At 40.8% G+C, this 21,848-nt stretch overlaps 1 protein-coding gene across 1 annotated transcript in view; it reads right to left on the bottom strand.

Moving 5' to 3' along the window:
• The window catches only part of DMD (dystrophin), a 1,161,901-nt gene that overhangs the window by 251,028 nt on the left and 889,025 nt on the right, over nucleotides 1-21,848 (bottom strand). Inside the window, 1 exon segment of the mRNA XM_032219839.1 lies at nucleotides 4,047-4,125. Within this exon segment, the coding sequence (XP_032075730.1) occupies nucleotides 4,047-4,125 (79 nt within the window).

Below are 21,848 nucleotides of genomic sequence, written 5' to 3'. Positions count from 1 at the left end.
TTAGTTGAGCTCCAAATATAATGACTAATTAGAAACACTTGTGCTAAATGAAAGTGAGAGATGAACACTTTCACAGCAGAAGTTTTACAATAAAATGTACTCCTGCAATGATTTATATAAAGCTCTGCTTTGTTCTCTTTACCTTATGGACTAAAAGAAAAATGTTAATTCTACCTGTTCAGGGAACGGAAGATAAATCTCCCCATTGGCTTCTATGAAATAGTCATTGATCTTATTTTATTTTCTCTTATAGACCATACAAAATGTGCTGTATGTATGCCTTCAATATATGAATCTGTTGTGCTTATACATAGAACATGGAATAATAAAAGAATTATCGTCCAGAGTTTTTTGTATAAAAATACTCTCTTCTTCCTTTTTAAGGGATTTAATAATATAATGTACCTGGAAATTAACTGCTAAATAAAGATAAAAGTAACTATTGTTAGTGCAAAAAACCTGATTGATTATACCTTCTATGTTGCATTAGATACACCTTGTCTAGCATGCAACCTCTTTTTTCCCCCTTGGAATGAGTTTTCTAGTGAGTAGAACAATTTGAAAATAGCATTAGCATTATTCTTTTCTGTCACTGGACTTTGTTGGTCTGTGGGTTCTTAATCATTTAAAAGTTTTCCTTATAGCCCCCCACCCCTGGTTTGTGGGGTGGATGGGTGAGTGGATGGGTAGGGAGATGCATGCATCTCTAGAGTATTTTCTTTCTCCATTAAATAGTATAATATTTTGAGAAAGGACATAGCCTTGCTGTCATGTTGTCAAATCATGAGTATGGGCCATCAAAGATTATTGTAGGGCAGGACCAGATGACCCAGTATTTTAACAACTCCTAGCTCAGTATGAATGTGACTGGGGTGGGTGGGTCTTGAGCGGCATCTATGGATTGATTTTCAGCTTGTTACTCCTGAGGAAGTGGACAAGGCCATGGGAGCAGTGAGTGCCTCCACGTGTGCGCTGGACCCGTGCCCCTCCTGGCTGGTCGCGAACAGCAGGGAGGTGACACGGGGCTGAATCCAGGCGATAGTTACCGCCTCCCTTCGGGAGGGGTTCTTCCCCCCCTAAAGGCGGTGGTGGTGAAACCCCTCCTGAAGAAGCCATCTTTGGATCCAGCCATTCTAAATAACTATCGTCCAGTCTCCAACCTCCCCTTTGTCGGGAAGGTTGTTGAGAAAGTGGTGGCCTCTCAGCTCTGGCGGTCCTTGGATGAAACCTATTATCTAGACTCCTTTTAGTCTGGATTCAGGCCTGGCTACAGCATGGAAACTGCTTTGGTCGCACTGACTGATGATCTCTGGAGAGCCAGGGACGGGGGTCATGCCTCTGTCCTACTGCTCCTTGACCTCTCAGTGGCCTTCGATACCATCGATCATGGTATCCTTCTGTGACGGTTGCGAGAGGTGGGGGTGGGAGGCACCGTCCTTCAGTGGTTCTGCTCCTACCTCTCGGACAGGTCGCAGTTGGTGTTGGTTGGAGGGCAGCGGTCGACCCCTAGGCCCCTTAAGTATGGGGTGCCGCAGGGTTCGGTCCTGTCCCCCCTCCTGTTTAACATCTACATGAAGCTGCTGGGTGAGATCATTCGACGGCACGGGATAAAACATCACCAGTACGCGGACGATACACAGCTGTATCTGTCCGCCCCGTGCCAACTCAGCGAAGTGGTTGACGTGATGTGTCAGTGCCTGGAGGCCGTTAGGGTCTGGATGGGGGTAAACAAGCTTGCACTCAATCCAGATAAGACCGAGTGGCTTGTGTTTTTCCCTCCCAACAATTGGTCATGTATTCCATCTCTCAGGCTGGGGGGGTAAAATTATACGCCCCTCAGACAGGATTTGCAATTTGGGAGTCCTCCTGGACCCACAGCTGACTTTAGAACATCATTTGTTGGCTGTGACCAGGGGGGCATTTGCCCAGGTTCGCCTGGTGCACCAATTGCGTCCCTACCTGAACCGGGAGGCTCTTGCAACAGTCACTCACACCCTTGTAACCTCAAGATTGGATTACTACAATGCGCTCTACATGGGGCAGCCCTTGAAGAGCATTCGGAGACTCTAGCTTGTCCAGAATGCAGCTGCGTGAGCGATCATGGGTGCACCTCGGTACATCCACGTTACACCTATCCTCCGCGAGCTGCACTGGCTGCCTATCAGTCTCCGGATACACTTCAAGGTGCTAGTCGTCACTTATAAAGCCCTTCATGGTATTGGACCTGGGTACTTGAGAGACCGCCTGCTGCCAATTACCTCCCAAAGACCTATCAGATCCCACAGACCAGGCCTCCTCCGAATTCCATTCGCCGGCCAATGCCGATTGTCGACCACCCGGAGGAGGGCCTTCTCTGTGGCTGCTCCGGCCCTCTGGAACGACCTTCCCGTGGAGATCTGGACCCTCACCACCCTTCAGGCTTTCCGCAAAGCCGTCAAAACCTGGCTGTTCCAACAGGCCTGGGGCTGATGAGTTCCCATCCCCACTCGAATTGTGTGGCTGTTGACTGCTTTTAAATTGTTTCTGTATTTTGTTTGTTTTTTTATTGCTTTTTTGTCTGTATTATTCCCTTCCCCTTCGGTTTGTTAGCCGCCCTGAGTCCCTCCGGGAATAGGGCGGCATACAAGTGTAATAAACCTTGAACTTTGAACCTTCTGCCTACGATTTCCTTTTTTGATAGTGTGTTTCAGTTTGTTCTTGTTCAAGTATCATTGTACAGTTTGTCTGCCACATTTAGTTTCTTCCAGACAAATCTTTCCTCTTCAGTCTACTATTGCCACTGAGCTAGGAATTATTCTTCATCTGGATCAATTTTCCAGTCTGCAGCAACTGTTGACAATGATATCCTGGTAGGAGAATGCATAAACATAGCTGCTTCAAAACCTTGTACAATGTTTTTATTATCTTTGTTTCCCTGAGTTATATATTCCATTAGATTTTTTAAAAACAAATGTATGGTACATTTTTTTATCATTTTCCAGTCACTTGAGTGGTTTTCATCGCAACAAAAACAAACTTAGAAAAAAACCAATTGTTCCTCCCTGTATTGATTGTGGGGGGAAGGTGGGGGGAAGAGAGAGAGAGAGAGAGGGAGGAAGGCATTTTGGAAAATTCTTTTATGCCTCTTGCCTTTCACTGGATTTCTATTAATTGTTGGGGGTTAATTGTCCCAGGTGGCTTTGACTTTAGTGAGAGTTACTTCCGAGTAAACCAAAATACTAGGTGAATATTTCACACTGCAATCCTAGCATTGATTTTAGTGAGACTTACTTGTGAGTAAACCAACTGTTCCTCCCTGTATTTTTGGGGAGGGGGGGATTAGAGAAGGCTTTGCGGGGGAGAGAAAGAGAGAGGGAGGAAGACATTTTGGCAAATTCTTTTACCCCTCTCTCTTTTCGCTGGATTTCTATTAATGGTCCTAAAGAATTCCTTCCTTCCACCCCCTCTAGCCGATTAGTTGGGGCTAACTATTCTGGGGAGTGGAACACCCAGGACAAATCTTTTTTCTGCGAATGGGCTGTGCCAAACACAGTGGGATGCAGGGGCCAGTGGTGTATGGGTGGTGGAGTATGGGTAGAGGTGAGAAAGCAGAGGAGATGTCAGGGGGAAATCGGCCAAGGTGGTCCTAGACCTGTTTATGCATACCTATACACCAATGTACACATATACTCTACACTGCATATTTAGTGAAATGAAATCACAGAAAGGAAGGCAAATTTCATTTTTTTTAGCTCCCGTGGAAAGTTGTGACAACACAGCAGCAGAGAAATTATCCAGTGGTGTGTGTGGCTATAGTAGCTTGTACTATTCTTAAGATGGCTTTAAGTCCAACCAACATTAGTACATAACAGGAAGAGCTTAAGGGCCCAATGCAGAGATACAGAATGCTTCAACTCAAAACAAAACTGAATTGTGAATTGTACAACACTTAATAGAATACATACAGTAAAAACAGCACAATATCTTATCTATGGTAGGCTTTTCAAAATATAAGGATTACTATGTAAGTTAACAGCAGCAACAACAACTGAAATCACATTACTTACTGGAAAGAAAGTGCTGAGAAGTGGGGCCAAAATCTCTGTGGGCCTCATGCAGCTGCCTGATACGCTCATCAATGGACAACTGGATGGAGAGGAGATTAAGTGTAACAATCAGAAAAAATAATCATTACTTTCATAGACCTGTACAATTATTATTGCTACAATTTACAAACAGTTCGATCAAAACTTTCATCTGGAGAAGAAAATAATTGATTAAAATGTGAATGAAGCTTTATTTACAAGAATTCTAGTTATATGCATGATACAGAATGAAAATTCATCATGATTTCAATCATTGGATGGAACATTCTATTTTTATATTGTAAATAATTTATATAAATTACAAATAAGCAGCATAAACAGATATTGTTTCTTTCATTTATATATAGTTCACATTTAATCTGCATAATGCTGAAGTCTATCAAACCAAATACAATTTCTTTTCTTGTAATGATAATATTTTCAAATATTTTTTTAGCTGAAACTATCAAGAAAAAAAACTGTATCTGGTTTGATAGCCTTCAACAATATGCAGATAAAATGTGAACCATATATACAGTAGATGAAAGAAACAATATCTGTTTAAGCTGCTTATTTATAATAAATGTACATAAATTATTTATAACATAAAAATAGAATGCTCCTCATGAAATCATGATGAATTTTTATTCTGCATTATTCATATAGCTAGAATTCTTGTAAATGTGGGATTCAGGATTTTAATCAAATATTTTGAATAATATGCATATTAATCTATTATGGATTTTTATTTGAAAATTTTGCTTATTTTGGGGAGTATATTGTTTATATTCCACCACTAGCTGTATTTGTATGGGTAGTTTCCAGTTTAGTTTGTACACAGCCCACTCCTGGTCATTTAGTACAAATATCATTCAGTTTAGGTAGCAAAAAATATGGCTTGATGATTATTCATAAAATAACAGAAAGAAAGAAAGAGTTAACTAGTGAAATATGACAAAAACTAAACAAAGAGTAGGGAGACAGATATATGAAAAAATGTACTGTAAGAGATAAAAAGAAAAATATCATAATAATAACAGAATATCAGAGTTGGAAGGGATTTTGTAGGTAATCTAGTCCAACCGGGAGACTCTATACTATTTCTGACAAATGGCAGTCCAGTCTCTTCTTGAAAGCTTCCAGGGTGAAGCTCCCACAACTTCCAAAGGCAAGCTGTTCCATTGGCTGATTGATCTCACTGTCAGAAAAAAATGTCTGTATTTCTAGGTTGAAACTCGCCTTGATAAGTTTCTATCCATTATTCCTTATCTGGCCTTCAGGTGCTTTGAAAAATAGGTTGACCCCTTCCTTTCTGTGACAGTGTTTCAAATATTGGAACACTGCTATCATGTCTCCCCAGTCCTTCTCTTCACTAGAATAGTCATGCTCAGTTCCTGTAACTGTTCTTCATATGTCCTCCAGTTCCCTAAACATCTTTGTTGCTCTTCTCTGCACTCTTTCCAGAGTCTCAACATCTTTTTTATAGCATGGTGACTAAAACTGGATGCAGTATTCTAGGTATGGTCTTACTAAGTCTTTATAGAATGGTATTAGTACCTCACGTGATCTTGATTGAATCCCTCTGATAATGCAAATTAGGATTGCACTGGCTTTTTTGGCTGCCCCTACACACTATTATTTTGGTTATTATTTGGCTTTAAAAATATTTCTGCACAATATTTAATTGGTTGTCCACTAAGACTCCAAGATCCCTCTCATAGTTATTGCTATTAAACCTGATTTTCCCAGTCTATATGTGTATTTTGGGGTTTTTTTGCCTAAGTGTAAGACTTTACTTTTCTCTACAATGAATTTCATTTTGTTAGTAAGTTAGTTAGATAGTTTTCCAATAACTTCCCGGGTATTGATGTTAGGCTGATTGATCTGTAGTTTCCTGGATCTGGTTTTTTCCTTTTTTTTGAAGTTGGGAACCAGATCAGCTCTTTTTCAGTCCTCTGGTAGTTCCCCAGTGCTCCAGAATTTTTGAAAGATATGGTACAGTGGTTCTGAGATTACATCTGCCAGCTCCTTTAGGACTCTGAAATATAATCCATCAGGTCCTGGTGATTTGTATTCATCAAGATCAAGCAGGTCTTCTCTTACCATTTTTTTGCTTATTTTAACTTTTATTTCTAGTCTATCTTTTACAGTTATGGTTTATAGTCTATAGTTTCTTTTTGTGTGAAGACCAATACAAAAATGAATTAAGCAGCTCTGCTTTCTTCTGCTGCCTGTTACTTCTTTGCTGTCTTCCCTCTTTAGCGGACCAATTGTTTCCTTGATTTTATTCTTCTTACTTTAAAAAAAATCTTTGACTTTTGTTGCAAGTTTTTGTTCATTATGATCCTTTGCTTTCCTGATTTAGCCTTTGCAGATTCTGGCTATCTGCTGATATTCTGCCTTAATTATGTGTCCCTCTTTCCATTTTTTGTATTTGTAAGAGATGTTTGTGCAGCCATATTGATTACTACTTGGATTTCTTCTTTTTCTTTTTCAATGGTATTGTGCTGGTCTGGGCTTTTATGATCATATTTTTCAGAATTTCCCAAGATACTTGAGTTGTTTTTCCCTTTAGGATTTTCATCCAAGGAATCTTTCCCAAGTTCTCTGAGTTTATTAAAATCAGCTCTTTTAAAATCTAAGACTCTTCTATCATTGTGTTCTATTGCTTGTGTTTGTGTTATGTTATGTTGAATTCTAGTATGACATGGTCACTTTCTCCCAAGGTTCCTGCAGTTTCAACTCCCTCTATCACTTCTTTTCTGTTTGTAAGTATTAAGTCCAGTATGGCTGTCCCTCTAGTTCCCTCCTCTACCTTTTGGACAAAAAAGTTGTCAACTAGGTTGGTCAGGAACCTATTCAATTTCTCACTTGGTGCAGAATTAGTCTTCCAATTGATATCAGGGTAATTGAAGTCTCCCATTAATATTGTAGCCTACATATATTTGTTAATTGGTTAGAAAAAGTACATTTTTTTCTGCTTTATTGGATGGCGTGGGTAGTATGGCACCCTATGGTAATGTCATTCTTTTTTTTTATTGACCCATATGCATTCTGGGAAGTTTTCATGTTTGGAGTCATGCATTTCTGTACCAATATAGTGGTCTTTTACATATAGTGCAACTCCACCTCTGTTGTTGGCTGCCAACAGAGATAGCTTCAGAATCAGAAGAGGATAAGGCCAACTTGTCACCTTTGGAAGGCTCTGATAAGGAAACAGCATCAGAAGCAGAGGCAGAGCAGGGGCATTCCATCCTGCTCTACGTGGAGTGGTATCTCTCCTCATGGCCTGAGCTGAGTGTGGGGGAAGAACAGATGGGGCCCATCCCAGATGCGTGTATGTGCAAAGGAAAAGAGTGTTGAGCAAAGGAAAGCAATAAGCCGGCTCTCAGAGAGAGGCAGACGCAGATGATAGTCAGCACCACTCCCTGACTGGGAAATAGGAGAGGTTTGGCAGTGGCCAGTTGTGATTTTTAGTATACAAGTAATTTGGATTTCTGGGATAAACCCAGGTTTGTTGGGACTAATTATGATTGCTATTTTTTAAAAAAATCCCTGTGAATAAAAGACTATCACTGCCCTGTCATAGGGGGTTGTTTTACTTGCAAGTAAACATCTTCAAGTTCAAGTTCACTCTGTTTGTTCCCAAAACTTTGTGCATTTTTATATAAGCATTTGACATTTTTATGTCTGATTCTGGGTATGCTTTCTATGCCTCCTATTTGGTGTTCCTTCTCATCCTTCCTTATATCATTATTTGATTTGTTTTCTAGGGGTTTTTGCTTGAAATTAGGTCCTGGAGATCCTAAAGATTGGTCAACCCTCAATTTTAGTTTAAAGCCCTCCTGATAAGTTGAGCTAGTTGTTTTCCTAAAACATTCGTCCCAGGTTTTTTTTTAGTCAAGTTTTTATTTATTTATATATAAATATTTTGAATACAGTGTATTGTCTGGGCATATCATTTTACGAAAGACAAGAAAGAAAAAATAACACATACACTGATAATAATAATAATAGAACAGAATAATTCTAACCATATTTATAATTATATTAGCTTTTTTATGTTCCTATTAAGTATAGTTCTCATCTTTGATTGTTACACATCTTGCTGTTAAACAGTTTCCTAAACATTTTACTTTCTTTACTATCTGGAGGTATATCTTCTTTACCAATTCATTTCTCTGTTTTTCTGTAAGATTTTTAGCTATTATTTTAGTTTTTTCTTTATTTATTTTCAATCCTGCAACTTCTCCATACTAGGAAGCTGGCATTTGCATGTAGAGGATCAATAGCAGTACAATACATAACAAGGAGTGGAACAAAATATATCCTTAACAAGATTATTAATTATTTTATTCTTAATAAAGTTTTTATTGTTTTTTTAAATACAAGTAACATATTTATGAACAAAGCGTTGTCCAGGTTTTCCCCTTTTACATTCTCTTTTATACATAATCTATTTTACATCATAATTCTATTTCCAATTTCTACTCTATTATTCTCTTCTCATATTTTCCATCTTAATACCATTAATTGTCCTTTCATGGTTCCTCTTTTCATCTATTTTACCCTAATGAAACCATCTAGTTATTTTTATTTTTAGTTCCTTTTTCTTCTATTCTTGTTCTTCAGTTAAGCCCTCTTTTACTCTCTTCTCTTCTATTTCCTGGACTGTGCTCCATCTAAATTTCTAGCTTATTCTTGCTCTCCAAAGTTTCATACACATTTTTAAACATCTCTAATAGTTCATTATACATCCATGATACCAATGTAACAAATTCTGTGAGAGTTCCAGAGAAAATGGCTAGAAGAGCGGGGAAAAAGGGATGTATTAGTAGATTAAAAAAAATTATATCAATATTGTTAATGATATGTAGTTAACTAAGATAAAAGGGAATTATAATAACATTAAAAATTGTTAAGTAAAATGTTCTTTGTGTAAAATTCAAAATTGAGGATGTATATTGCTTATAAAAATAGACTAACAGATGAAAGAAGAAAAGATAATGTGGTTCAATCTTGAAAGGGAAATTGGTGATATTGTTTATGTATTAAGAAGAAACTAGGCTTAAGAGGGAAATAAGGGAAATAATAGAATTGTTAAGCTAAATATTTTCTATGTAAAAACTGAAATTGAGGATGCATGTTGTTTATATCAAAATAGGTTAATAGATGAAAGATGAAAGGATAATCTGGTTCAGAGGGAAATTGGTGATATTGTTTAGATACTAAGAAGAAAATAAGTTTAAGATGAAAAAATGGAAAGAGAATAAATTGGGTTGGAAATGGAACTAGAACTATGATGAAAAAAAAAGTCATTCTATTCCTTTTCAATTTTCTTCTTTGCTCCCATTCTCCTAGCTTTTTCTTTTTCTTATTTTTGTAATTCTTATTCCTTTTCTTCCAAGTCCTTTCTCTGCTTTGTGCTTTTATTGTTCTAGTAATTTTCCCCAGGGTTTTCCCTCGTCTATTCCCACTTTTCCCTTCTTCGTTATTCAATTGTTTCTTTTTGGGGGGAGGGGCATTCCCGTTTGTTTATTTTTTTTTGTATCAGTGTAAATCCCAGTGAAATCATCTGTTTTTTATTTTCAGTTCCAACATCATCTTCTCCCTCTTCATTTAAACTCTCTTCTTCCACCTTGTCTTCTTGGTCTTCATTTGAGCCCTCTTTTACCCCCTGTTCTCCTATTTGCCTCCTAGAGTCCTGGTCTGAGAACTCTGTCTACATTTCTGATTTTTTTTTACAGTTTCAGGCACATTTTTTAACATCTCAAATAATTTCTCATACATCCAGAACTCCATAATGTCAGTTTAACTAATTTAACAATTTTTAAAAGGTTTTTTTAAAAAATTGTATCACATTTAATTAAAATTTAAAGTCTGTGCAATCCTTTTTTTAAAAATTCCCTTTAATGTCCCAAATTCTAAAGTCCAGTTTTCATGATTGACCAGTTCAGTCTGAATTGAGGATTTATTTTCTTCCACAGCCCCAAGCAGTCAAAGCCAAACACTGTTGCGAAAATAAGCACTCCTTAAAAGTTCTCACCACTACAATGTATGTTTCTCTGTAGCCAAGGTCAAATTCTCCAGCTGTACTTTGTCTTTTGCCCTTCTCTAAGTATTGTAATGATCTCTTCTCACCAGCAGATGGCCTCACTCTACTGTGCACTCCAATGTGTTAATTGTCAATAACTGTTGAAATCCACTTTTATTCAAAAAACAAAAAAAAAGGAACTTTACCCCCGAATTCTTTCTTTTTGTCAATTTTAGTTCAGTTGCCTCAGCTTGAAAGTGGTCATTAGATATGGCCGACACCCCCACTGTCGATATGAAGAGTTCTCCTCTGACCTACCGAGGAACTTGCTGGTTTCTTTTGGTCGTCCGAGGTACCTCTACTTCTTCCCTGTCCCTGCAAACCCCTTAATAGCGGTTTGTCTGGTTGTATTTCACGATGCCTCCTCGGAGCTCACTAATTTTCAACTGGTCTCGCTGTGACGCTTCCGGTTTCTCCCTGATTATTAATTCTTGAATCTAGGGTGTTGAATACAATTCTTTGCATAATTACTTCAACAAGGCAACTATAAACTTCCCTTCTATTTTCATGTAATATATGAAGTACATATTTTTGTGTACGTAAGTGTATGTTTTTGAATAAATCTCATCTCCGAGAAACTGGACTAATCTCTGCATTTTTCATAGATGGTTTGCCATTGACTGCTTGCTAGGGCTAAGAAGACTGATTGGTCCAAGGTCACCCAGCTACCTTTGTACCTAAGAAAGGAGTAGGTCTCCAAGTTTCTACTGCAGCACCTTACACCAAACTGGCTTTCAAAATATATATAAGCATAATATTGAAATGCAGCCAAATAATGATTTAATGTTAAAGAAAAGTTATTTATTTTTATTACATTTTCTGCCACCTATCTCACTTTGAGAAGTTACTATAGAGAGCCAGCTTATTGTAATGGTTAAAGTGGTGGTCTAAGAACCAGAAGACAGAGTTCTAGTGCTATCTTAGTCCCTGATATCAAGCACTGGAGCAGTGGTGACAATCAAAGGGAGTTTGTCCCTGATGCCAGGCAGAGGAGGGCGGAGAAGCGAAGGCAGCAATTATGAAGACAGACTCATAGGAGATAATCAGGCCCAGGTGGTTGTGATTTGGCTCCTCCAAAGAGAATATATAGGAAGAGACTTTGGGAGGAGACCTTTTGCAGGACACAACCGTTATACTAAGCTGGAGAAGCTCTTGTGTGTATCTCTTATCTGTGGGAGTCTGGGTGGCTTCCAATGTCTTGTCTGTGAGTAATTACTGTGAATAAAGCGTAGCTAACAGTAAGATTGTGTCGGCGTTACTCACCGGACGGAGGGGGGTCAGAACATGAATGTATGTTTATTCAGCTCTCAGGATAAAGGAAACATCTTCACACTTGTGTATTGGTTAGAATTTGCATGGAAGGGGTCACTACTGCTTTAATTCTACCTGCATTGCCTAAGGGGATTCAGATATTGCTTTGCCTCTAATGGTTTCCATTCTTCTTAATTAAAGATTCCTTTTGAAGTAATCAATTTCAAGAGTCTTCACTTTCTTAAGTTAGGAGAGGAGCCCTTACATAAAACAACATCTGCAAATCAGTCAACCAGGAGAGACAACATTTGCTCTACCGAGGGGACCTTGCAAACCATGCCTGAGCACAAAATTGAACAAGGGGAAGCTGACTGCTGGAGGGAAATGTCAACCCCCCCCACCAGAGATCTGCTTCATATACCCTGTCGGAGAGGATGAGGTGAGCCTGGAGGACCCCAAAAAGCCCCACTGGTCAATTGACATCATGACGAAAGATGGCTGCGATGGGAGAACCAGGGGAGTCACTCTTACCCAACGTAGCTGAAAATCAGGGTGGAAAGTCAAGCTAGAGGCCCCCTCTGACCAGGAGAAACTAAATGAAGCCTCGCTGAGAGAGGATCGTCTGGTGTAACCCAGTTGGTGATGGAGATTTTGGAAAATCTCAACATCTGGGAGGAGTCAGAACGGCAACCAAGAGGCGTTGGAAGGGTGGCAACCGCAGATGATGCCAGGGGAGCTAACCCCCCTCTGGGCCCTGCTGATCAAGCAGCTGGCACAGCAGCAACAGCTAGGAACCCAGCAAATCCTCCTCCACAGTTGGTGCATGAATTCGGGGCCGCTCCCAACCAACCTTGAAACCTGCAATTAGAAAGAAAAACTCCTTCCCTTGGGATGAAGTTTGATGGGAACCCGAAAAAATTGGGATTTTTTTATTTTTTATTTAAAACAAACACAATCCTTCTTTACATGCTGTAGAAAGTATATCAGTTGGTTACAAAAGTTGGTTTCGTGCATCTCTTCCACGGTCAACAAACATACTTCATATTAACTCAAGAATTTTAACTCAAATATTTAAATATGTCACCATAATCGTATCTTCATTTTCATTTGACTATAATTGTTTAAGCGTCCTTCATCATAAAATATACCAAAGTTTAATACATAACCACATACTGGCCTTTCAATTACTATTTCTAGTAATAGAAATAGTGGTTAGAATTATGTATTGGTTAGAATTTGCATGGGAGGGGTCATTACTGCTTTAATTCAACCTGCATTGCCTAAGGGGATTCAGATGTTGCTTTGCCTCTAATGATTTCCATTCTTCTTAATTAAAGGTTCCTTTTGAAATAATCCTTTCAAGAGTCTTCACTTTCTTAAGTTAGAAGAGGAGCCCTTACAACAAGCTTTAATTCTTACTTCTTTAAACTGATAAATCACAATGTATTTAACAAACAGTAAATACAGATTCAAAATACTGTACTTTTCTTACTGGGCCAGTCCAAAATAAGTGAATGCTGAAATGAAAATAATTCTCTTTTACCCCTTTATCTGGTTCCACTTTTTTGGAGGAACTACATTTTAATAAGTATAATAAAAGTAAATCTTATTTTTTAAACTCTTTTCCTAATTCCTGGAAATCCTTCCTTTCATTTCTTTCTTCAATAATATACCATGCCAATGAAGCATTTTCTATCCTGCTTGGTTGTTTTGAATCTGAACACATAGAATTACAGGTAGTTCTCGACCTATGTCTGCAGTTGGGGCCAAAATCTTGAGCAAAGTGGTTGTTAAACAAGATGTCATGAGATTGCTTTGCCTAACAATCATAATCTCAGGACTCCTAGTTGCAGTTAAGTGATCTTGTGAGTCATTATTCCCAGGTAAGGAGTATGGGTGCCTCCGGAAGATGGGTGATGCTATGGGAGACTAAGCACAGGCAATGTTCAAGTTGTAGGAGTATTGTAGACAAATAGTTTTACTCAGGGATTTTAAATCCTTCTTGGATTTTGGCAGGGAGGATTTCCAGTTCTTGAATGTAAAACCGATCTGCAGTATCCCCCCCCCCAACAACCTTATGTGTGACCTATGCCAGGCCTTCCATACCACCAAGGCACCCCACATTCCTTACCTTACTCCACTGCTTTTTTACTCTGGTTGGATTTGGGCATTCTTGACCTTCCCTTTTGACCTTCCCTTCAATGAAGACTTCCAATGAAAGATTGTAAATGACAATCATATGATTGCGAAGTGAATTGAAGAGGTTGCCCATTCCCTGATAACAAACACATGACTATGGGGGTGGGGGTGGCCATCCCTTAGGACACAGTTTGTAAGTTGTTTTTTTCAGCACCACTGTAATTTCAAATAGTCACTGAACAAATGATTGTACATTGGGGGTGGCACTCCTCTCCGTTTCAAGGTTATTGAGCCAGTGCTTTCCAAAGACATTTCCATGGTCATGTGGCCAGCATAATGTTGTAGGTGCCTATTTATCTACTCTCATTAGCATGCTAGGTGGGCAGAATCATGGTAAACACCCTGTTGTGCAGCACTTGGGTTTTGAGTACAGGCTGTCAACTTTCTGGCTGAGAAGCTCATTGTCTTAACCACTGAGCCATTGCACCACCCTAAGAGCAAGGTATTATAGCTGCTCTTCCTATCCACACTTTCAAAAATATACCAGTAATATTGTTTTGTCTCCATTACAAATTATTTAGCTAAACAATTAATAGCTAAACAATAGCTCTGCAGATTGAGGGAAGGTGCACTAGTAGGAGACATTTAGGGACTTGTGGTCTTTCCTGCAGACATCTCCGTTGATTTTCTGGGGAAACTGGCAGGAAAGGTTACAAAGGGCCCAGGACAATTGGCAACTAATCATAATGTAAATGGGTTGCCAAGCACTCACAATGGAATCGTGGTGGGCTGCTTGGATGGCCATAACTCCAAGGACAGTGTTGTCATAATTAGGAATGATTGCTGATTGACATTCCATGGTCACAGGTTGTGGACTACCTGTATTCCAGTATTTTCAAAGCATTTGATGCAAATGAAATATTTCTTCACATCTTTCCAGAAAATAGAATCTATTATTTCTCAAAACCTGCTGCCTCTATAGAGAGGCTGGCACAAGAGGTAGAAAGGAACAAAACCTCATATAAGTTGCTAACAGTACTTAGTTGGAGATGAAGCCAAATACTAAACAATCATGACAGGTTCTGACAACCCTTGAAATTGATGGCAGAGAAAAGAGAAAGCTCCTTTATTTATTCTTTGTTACAGAAGTTTTGAATCATTATGAAGACCAATGAAACAATCTATCATGGTTAGTAACAGAGACACAGCAAAAACAATATGAAACTTTAAATCAATGCATCCAAAGTTTCACTTTCCCCTGCTCACAGGATAACCTCATTATATTTTGCACAGCTGTCAATAGTCTAAACAAAGAATAAAAAAGTGATATAATTAATTTGAACATCCATATTCTTATAAAAATCCATAAATTAGAAAACATTCTTGCAAAAAGAATGTAAGAGATGTTTGTGCTCAGTTAGATCAGAAAAATGGCTAGAGATAAACCACCAGTAAAATTTAGATGGATTAAAATAGAAACTGCAGGAAATACGGTCGGAGAAACATAAAATAATTTAGCAAAAAAAAAAGTGGAAAGTTTGCAAAAAAAATTGGAAAATCTAGGCTGGTAACATAAGATAATAAATATTTCTGCAGCATATGTAAGGATTAAAAATGCTATATTTTAGATCGTAAGTTTCTTCTTCCCAATATTCTTTCAGAAGTTTCACAAGTATTATTAATTTTTTATTACTGCATACCTCAAATTCATGATTCTACTGACTAGCACTACTAAAAACAAGATAAAAATACAACCAAATTAGAGGTTTTTATATTTTTATAAATTTTGTTTTGGATGAAATACTGTATATATATATATCTACTACCTTATTTTATATTATAGTTGCTAACCCTAACCCTAACCCTAACTGAAACAAATGGTAAAAAGGTTTTTTCTCCAAAAAGGAGTTTAGCTCAGTGTTTCTCACCCTTGGGAACTTTAAGATGTGCAGATTTTAATTCTAATAATTCTTCAGAGTCAAGTGACTAGGGAATTCTGGAAGTTGAAGTTCACTACTTAAAATTGCTAAGGTTGAGAAACACTAGTATAGTCTTTTTATACTTTGCCTACTGCTCCCTAATAAAGTTATAACAAGACACTCATGATTTACTCATCCACTACTCTGACCACTTCCAGATGGAAATAAGTACTGAAGTTCAGTTAATGTGTTGTGCCTTGTGGATATCACAATTGATAGCAACAGCTGGAAAAGAAATTTGTTCTCTGATCACTTTCTTAATACCTTATTATAAAAGCTATACATTTTACTATTTGTAAATTTCCATTGCAAAAATTAGAAATAGAATTCTTGTCAGCCTCTGCTTTGCTGCTGCTTCGGCTGCCATGAAACGGGGAAGGAGGGCATGGTATTTGGGAGGGGTTTACTAATTGTGCTGGAGGAAGATTCTGGAGTTCTGCTGCCTGTCGAACTACGCATGCGGAGGAGGTTCCCGCCAAGGCTAACGGCACCGACATTCCATCTTAGTGATGCCTTTTGAAGTTATCTCATGCCTGACACTTAGGAGAATTATGATTGGACTGTAACTGGGATGCCAAGGGGTGGGGAATGGGTTATTCTATATATCAATCGCTTTCGCGCCTAAATAATCAGTCTTCGCTTTGCTACACCTTTAATCATTTATAATTAGTAAAAGTACACTTGATTTCTACCTATGGAGTCTTGTGGTCTTCTTTCCTAATTACTCATTGAAAAGGTGCTGACAATAAGCGAAGACTCACTCACACCCCACCAGGAGTTTTCAACCTACTGTGGGGGGTGTACTCACAAGAAGGAATGAGGAAAATGTCATTGCAAGCGAGCGATGAAGAGGAGACTGAAAGGGAAACTGCAGACCCATCTTTACCTGGAAGGCTGGCTGGCCTAGGAATAGAGGAGCCTGCGGTTCGCCCTCGATGGACTTTAGGTGTGGGGCAAAAGGAGGACAGTGAGAGTTTGGATGCTGGAGTTACCAGGAGAAAACAAAAGAAAAAACCAGCCGAATGGGAAGAAACCTTGACTGAGCTGAGGTCCCGGGAAAGAGAACAAACGGAAGAGTTTGAACAAAGGTACTCTATGCAAAAATTTAGGGAGGGTGAAGAGGCCGAGGGGGGATGGAAGCAAACAAACCCAGAAACAGCTTCCCCCCACAGCCAGGGCTGCTGCCAGAGTAGGGGGCCCCCCCAGAAGACGCAGAATTGCAAAAGTCCCTCCCTTGCCAGTAAAATATAACGGAAATCCCAGGGACCTGGGTCTCTTTGTTGTACAGATTTGGAACTATATGGAAATTTATGGGCCCGATTTAGAAACAGATGAGATGAAGGTGCGAATGGTTTTACTTTCTTTGGAGGAAAAAGCCGCCGAATGGATGGTCAGCTTACACCAATGCAACTCCCCCCTCCTGAGGAATTTTGATGCCTTTATGACTGCGTTAAAAAGGAGATTTGATGATCCGCTGATTGAGAAATGGGGGAAGGTGAAATTTATGGCCCTGAAACAAGGAGATAGACCGGTGGCTGAATATATTCAGGAGTTTCAACAGCTTTCTTCTTATATGAGAGGCTGGTCTGAAGATGCCCTCCTGGACCAGTTTGCATTGGGATTAAATGAGGACATTTACCAACAATGCGTTAACAGACACCTCCCCAAGCGAGTTACAGCTTGGTATGAAAATGCAGCAGACGTTGAGCTCGACTTGATTAGACTTCAACGTGTGAAAGAGGAGAAAGCAGAGAGATCACCCCCCCCCCAATTCAAAAGGCCCCATTCCGCATCAGGGGTGAAGGGAAGGGAAGCTCTGCCGGCAAGGCCAAGACTTTCACATGCTTCCGTTGTGGGAAGGGGGACCACCGCGCAATGGATTGCCGTGTTAAACTTCCTGCAACCGCCCCGGCCCCTGCCAAGAGGGAAGGGAAGATGAGCAAGACCCCGGGGAGGAAGAAAGAGGCTGCTTTCGCTGCTGAAAACACCCCCCAGCGCTTCAGGCAGGAGGCGGAAGAAGAAGCGGACGTCACCACCAGCTCCTCTGATGACTCCGATGACGACGCCTCGTCTCGTTGGGTGAGTTCAAATAAGGGCCCCATGTTGATCCCAGTAGAGTTAAGGGTGACACCCGATGGGGAGACAGAACAGCTTCCCGCCCTCCTTGATTCAAGCTGTTCGAGATGTATGATTAACCCTGCAATGGTTGAAAAACTGGGCTTGAAATTAAGGACTTTGAAAACCCCTATTGTTTTTTGCCAAATCGATGGATCCATTGCAGGGGGTGGCCCAGCCCATTTCTACACTGAACCTCTAGAGATGAAGATGGGCACCCATGTAGAATTGATCTCTTTTATTGTGGCTCCTGGAATGGACAGACCCCTTATTTTGGGACTCCCCTGGCTTCGTAAATGGAACCCTCGTATTAATTGGAGGGAGGGGTGGCTGCGCATTCGGACCAGCACAGCCCCAGACGGGGAGGCCGACGCCCCAGAGCCTGCTGGCTCCAGTCCCGCATTGGCCGCCAGGGGCCAGGAGAGAATTGAGGGGGAAGAAAAGATTCCAAAAGAGTATTGGGACCTGAAAGGGGTTCTTAGTGAAAAATCTTCAGATAAGCTTCCACCCCACAGACCTACTGATTGTTCCATCGATATTTTGCCGGGAGTAAAGCTTCCAAAGCCCCAAATATATTCAATGTCTCCTAGGAAATTGGAGGAAATGAGGAAATTCATTGATAAAAACTTGAAAAGGGGTTTCATTGAGCCAGCACGACCCAAGGTAGCTGCACCCGTGTTGTTCAGAGAGAAGAAAGATGGCTCCCTGAGATTATGTGTTAATTTCAAAAACCTGAACTGCATCTCAGCTCAGAAACTATACCCATTACCACTGATGAAGGACATGCTGGCCCAACTGGGAAAGGGCCATATTTTCACTAAATTGGACCTCAGGGAAGCATACTATAGGGTCTGCATAAAGGAGGGGGATGAGTGGAAGACGGCTTTCAACTGCCCCCTCGGTTGTTTCCAGTTCCGGGTGATGCCCTTTGGCCTGCAGGGGGTGCCTGCAGACTTCATGCAATTAATTAATGAAATTTTGCATGACCACCTTTACAAGGGTGTTATCGTATATTTAGATGATATCCTTATTTACACTCAAACTTATGACGAACATGTCATGTTGGTCCACACTGTCCTGAAGAAGCTCCGGGCCGCTGAACTTTATGCCAAGTTGTCCAAGTGTGAATTTCACCAGGAGAAGATTGACTACCTTGGGTATCGTATCTCCCCGCTGGTATTGAGATGGACCCCGCTAAGGTGAAGGCGGTCACTGAGTGGGAGGCGCCCCGTACACGTAGACAATTGCAGAAATTTTTGGGTTTTGCCAATTTCTATCACCAGTTCATCCCTTCTTTTGCCAAAATTGCGCTTCCCATCACTAATTTGTTGAAGTCCAAAGGTGGGCCTAAACCTAAACCTAGCAAGCCGTTGGATTGGACCATGGAGTGTCAAGCTGCTTTTGAGAAGTTGAAACGACTCTTTGCGGCGGAACCGGTTCTGAAGCATCCGGAGATGGACAAGCCTTTTGTCGTTCAAGCTGATGCCAGCGACGTGGCAGTTGGGGCCGTCTTGCTTCAGACTAATGACCAAGGTAATTTACAACTGTGCGCATACACCTCCCGTAAGCTCACGGACACGGAAAGGCGTTGGGCAATCTGGGAGAAAGAAGCATTTGCTGTATGTTGGGCTTTAGCCACGTGGCGCCACTTTCTGGAGGGCGCTAAGCACCCGTTTGAGGTGTGGACTGACCATAAGAACTTGGAAGCTTTGAGGACTCCCAGACGCCTCTCCCCTAAGCAGATGCGCTGGGCTCAGCATTTCAATCGGTTCAATTTCACACTCAAGTACATCCCAGGAGGGAAAAAGTTTATGGCTGATGCTTTGTCCAGACTTCCTCAATACAACTGCTCTAAACTCAGTGTTATCCAGCCCGTGGTTCCCACGTCCAGCCTCGCTGCTCCTGTTGTTATTAGGCAGCAGGCGCGCTCGAAGGTGGAAGTGTCTCAAGATTTCCTCGCTGATCTCAAAAAGGCCCTTCCCCAGGATGACTGATTCCAGCAGCATCAAGGTGAATGCACAATAAGGGATGATTTATCGTGGATTGGGGCGAAACTTTACGTCCCTGCCTCTCTTCGCCTTGTTGTCCTCCAACGGGCTCATGATTCCAAGTTGGCGGGTCACTTTGGATTTGTGAAGACGCTGCATTTGGTGAAGCGGCAGTTTTGGTGGCCCTCTTTGAAAAAGGACATTGAACTTTATGTTGCCAGCTGTCCGGTCTGTGCAGCCGCTAAACGGCCACCAGGGAAGCCGCAAGGTCTACTCCAATCTGTAGCCCGCCCTGTCGCCCCCTGGAAGGAGATTTCTATGGACTTTATTGTCGAACTTCCTGAGAGCCAGGGGCACACCGTTATATGGGTGGTTACTGACTTATTTTCCAAACAAGTTCATTTTATTCCGTGCCATAAGATTCCTTCTGCAAAGGCACTTGCTAAACTCTTCATTTCTCACGTTTACCATTTGCATGGTGTGCCTGATCGCATCATTTCCGATAGAGGTGTCCAATTCACTTCTGTTTTTTGGAAGGACTTTCTTAAGCGCATTGGCTCCGCCCAGGTTTTAAGCTCCGCCCACCACCCTCAGACTAATGGGGCTTGCGAGAGGACTAATTCTGTTCTGGAACAATATTTACATTGTTTCATCAATTACCAGCAGGATGATTGGGTCGACTTGTTGCCGCACGCGGAAGTGGCTTATAATAATTCCGTACATAGCAGCACTGGATTCACTCCTTTTTGTGTTGCATCTGGCCAGGACTTTGTTCCTATTCCCGAGGTTCCTCTTGAGCAGCCACAGATTTCGTCCGTCTCCGAGTGGAGTGAGCGATTGAGCCATATTTGGCCTTTGGCACTTAGTACTTTGGATTCTGCGCATCGCGCGCATAAGAAACAGGCTGATAAGAAACATGCGCAACCTTATCAGTACAAAGTGGGTGACCAGGTTTATTTATCCACGAAGTTCCGTCAAACTACGCAAAAGTCTAAGAAGTTGGGGCCTAAGTACGTGGGCCCGTTTCCCATAATCAAGGTCATCAATCCTGTTTCGGTTCGCTTGCAGCTACCCAAGCACCTCAGCTGTGTTTATCCAGTTTTCCACGTTAATCTCATTAAACCTGTTCATTTCTCATCTTTACATCCACTTGTGGACCCACCGCCTGCCCCCCTGTTGATTGATGGTGAACAACATTTTGAGGTCCGGGAAATATTGGACTCTCGGCGGGGGTGGCATCGGATACAGTACCTAGTGGCTTGGAATAATTTTCCTCCATCTCATGCCGAGTGGGTGGACAAGTCCCATGTCCGTGCTCCCCAGCTGCTCCAACAGTTTTATTCTGCTTATCCTGACAAACCCTGATTGACTCTCCTTCCTGACTTTCTCCCCCCCCTTTTTCTTTTTCTGTTTTTTGTTGTTCGTCTGTTTGTTTGTGTTTTCTCGTCTTCCAGGCCTAACCGCCTTTTTCCGGAGGACGGCCGGATGTCAGCCTCTGCTTTGCTGCTGCTTTGGCTGCCATGAAACGGGGAGGGAGGGCATGGTATTTGGGAGGGGTTCCTAATTGTGCTGGAGGAAGATTCTGGAGTTCTGCTGCCTGTTGAACTACGCATGCGGAGGAAGTTCCCGCCGAGGTTAACGGCATCGACATTCCATCTTAGTGATGCCTTTTGAAGTTATCTCACACATGACACTTAGGAGAATTAATTGGACTGTAACTGGGATGCCAAGGGGTGGGGAATGGGTTATTCTATATATCAATCGCTTTCGCACCTAAATAATCAGTCTTCGCTTTGCTACGCCTTTAATCATTTATAATTAGTAAAAGTACACTTGATTTCTATCTATGGAGTCTCGTGGTCTTCTTTCCTAATTACTCAATGAAGAGGTACTGACAATTCTGCTCTGTGAGCTTTTCAAAATTTGCTTGGTTGCTGTTTGAGTTCTTGCTTAATTTGACCTGGAGGGAATGTTAATATAAAATTAGTTTCAATTTAGATAACTTTCACTACCAAAATTCTCTGTCTGATAATCATAAATTATCCCCTGAAGATTCAAAGTGAGGAAATGGCAATGTTAGTACAGTACTGATTTTTCTTAATCATAATTAACAGTAACAGTAAAAATCCTGGAAGGAGATAGGAAAATGAAAGGTTTTAAAGTTTAAATATGAACTTTATTTATTTCAATGTTTCTCATACTATAAATAAAATATGTT

This window comes from Thamnophis elegans, chromosome 6 (assembly GCF_009769535.1).
Source record: "Thamnophis elegans isolate rThaEle1 chromosome 6, rThaEle1.pri, whole genome shotgun sequence".
In the NCBI taxonomy this organism is placed as follows: domain Eukaryota; kingdom Metazoa; phylum Chordata; class Lepidosauria; order Squamata; family Colubridae; genus Thamnophis; species Thamnophis elegans.
The sequence above is the reverse complement of the archived record's forward strand: the minus strand, read 5'-3'. Positions and strand labels throughout refer to the sequence as shown.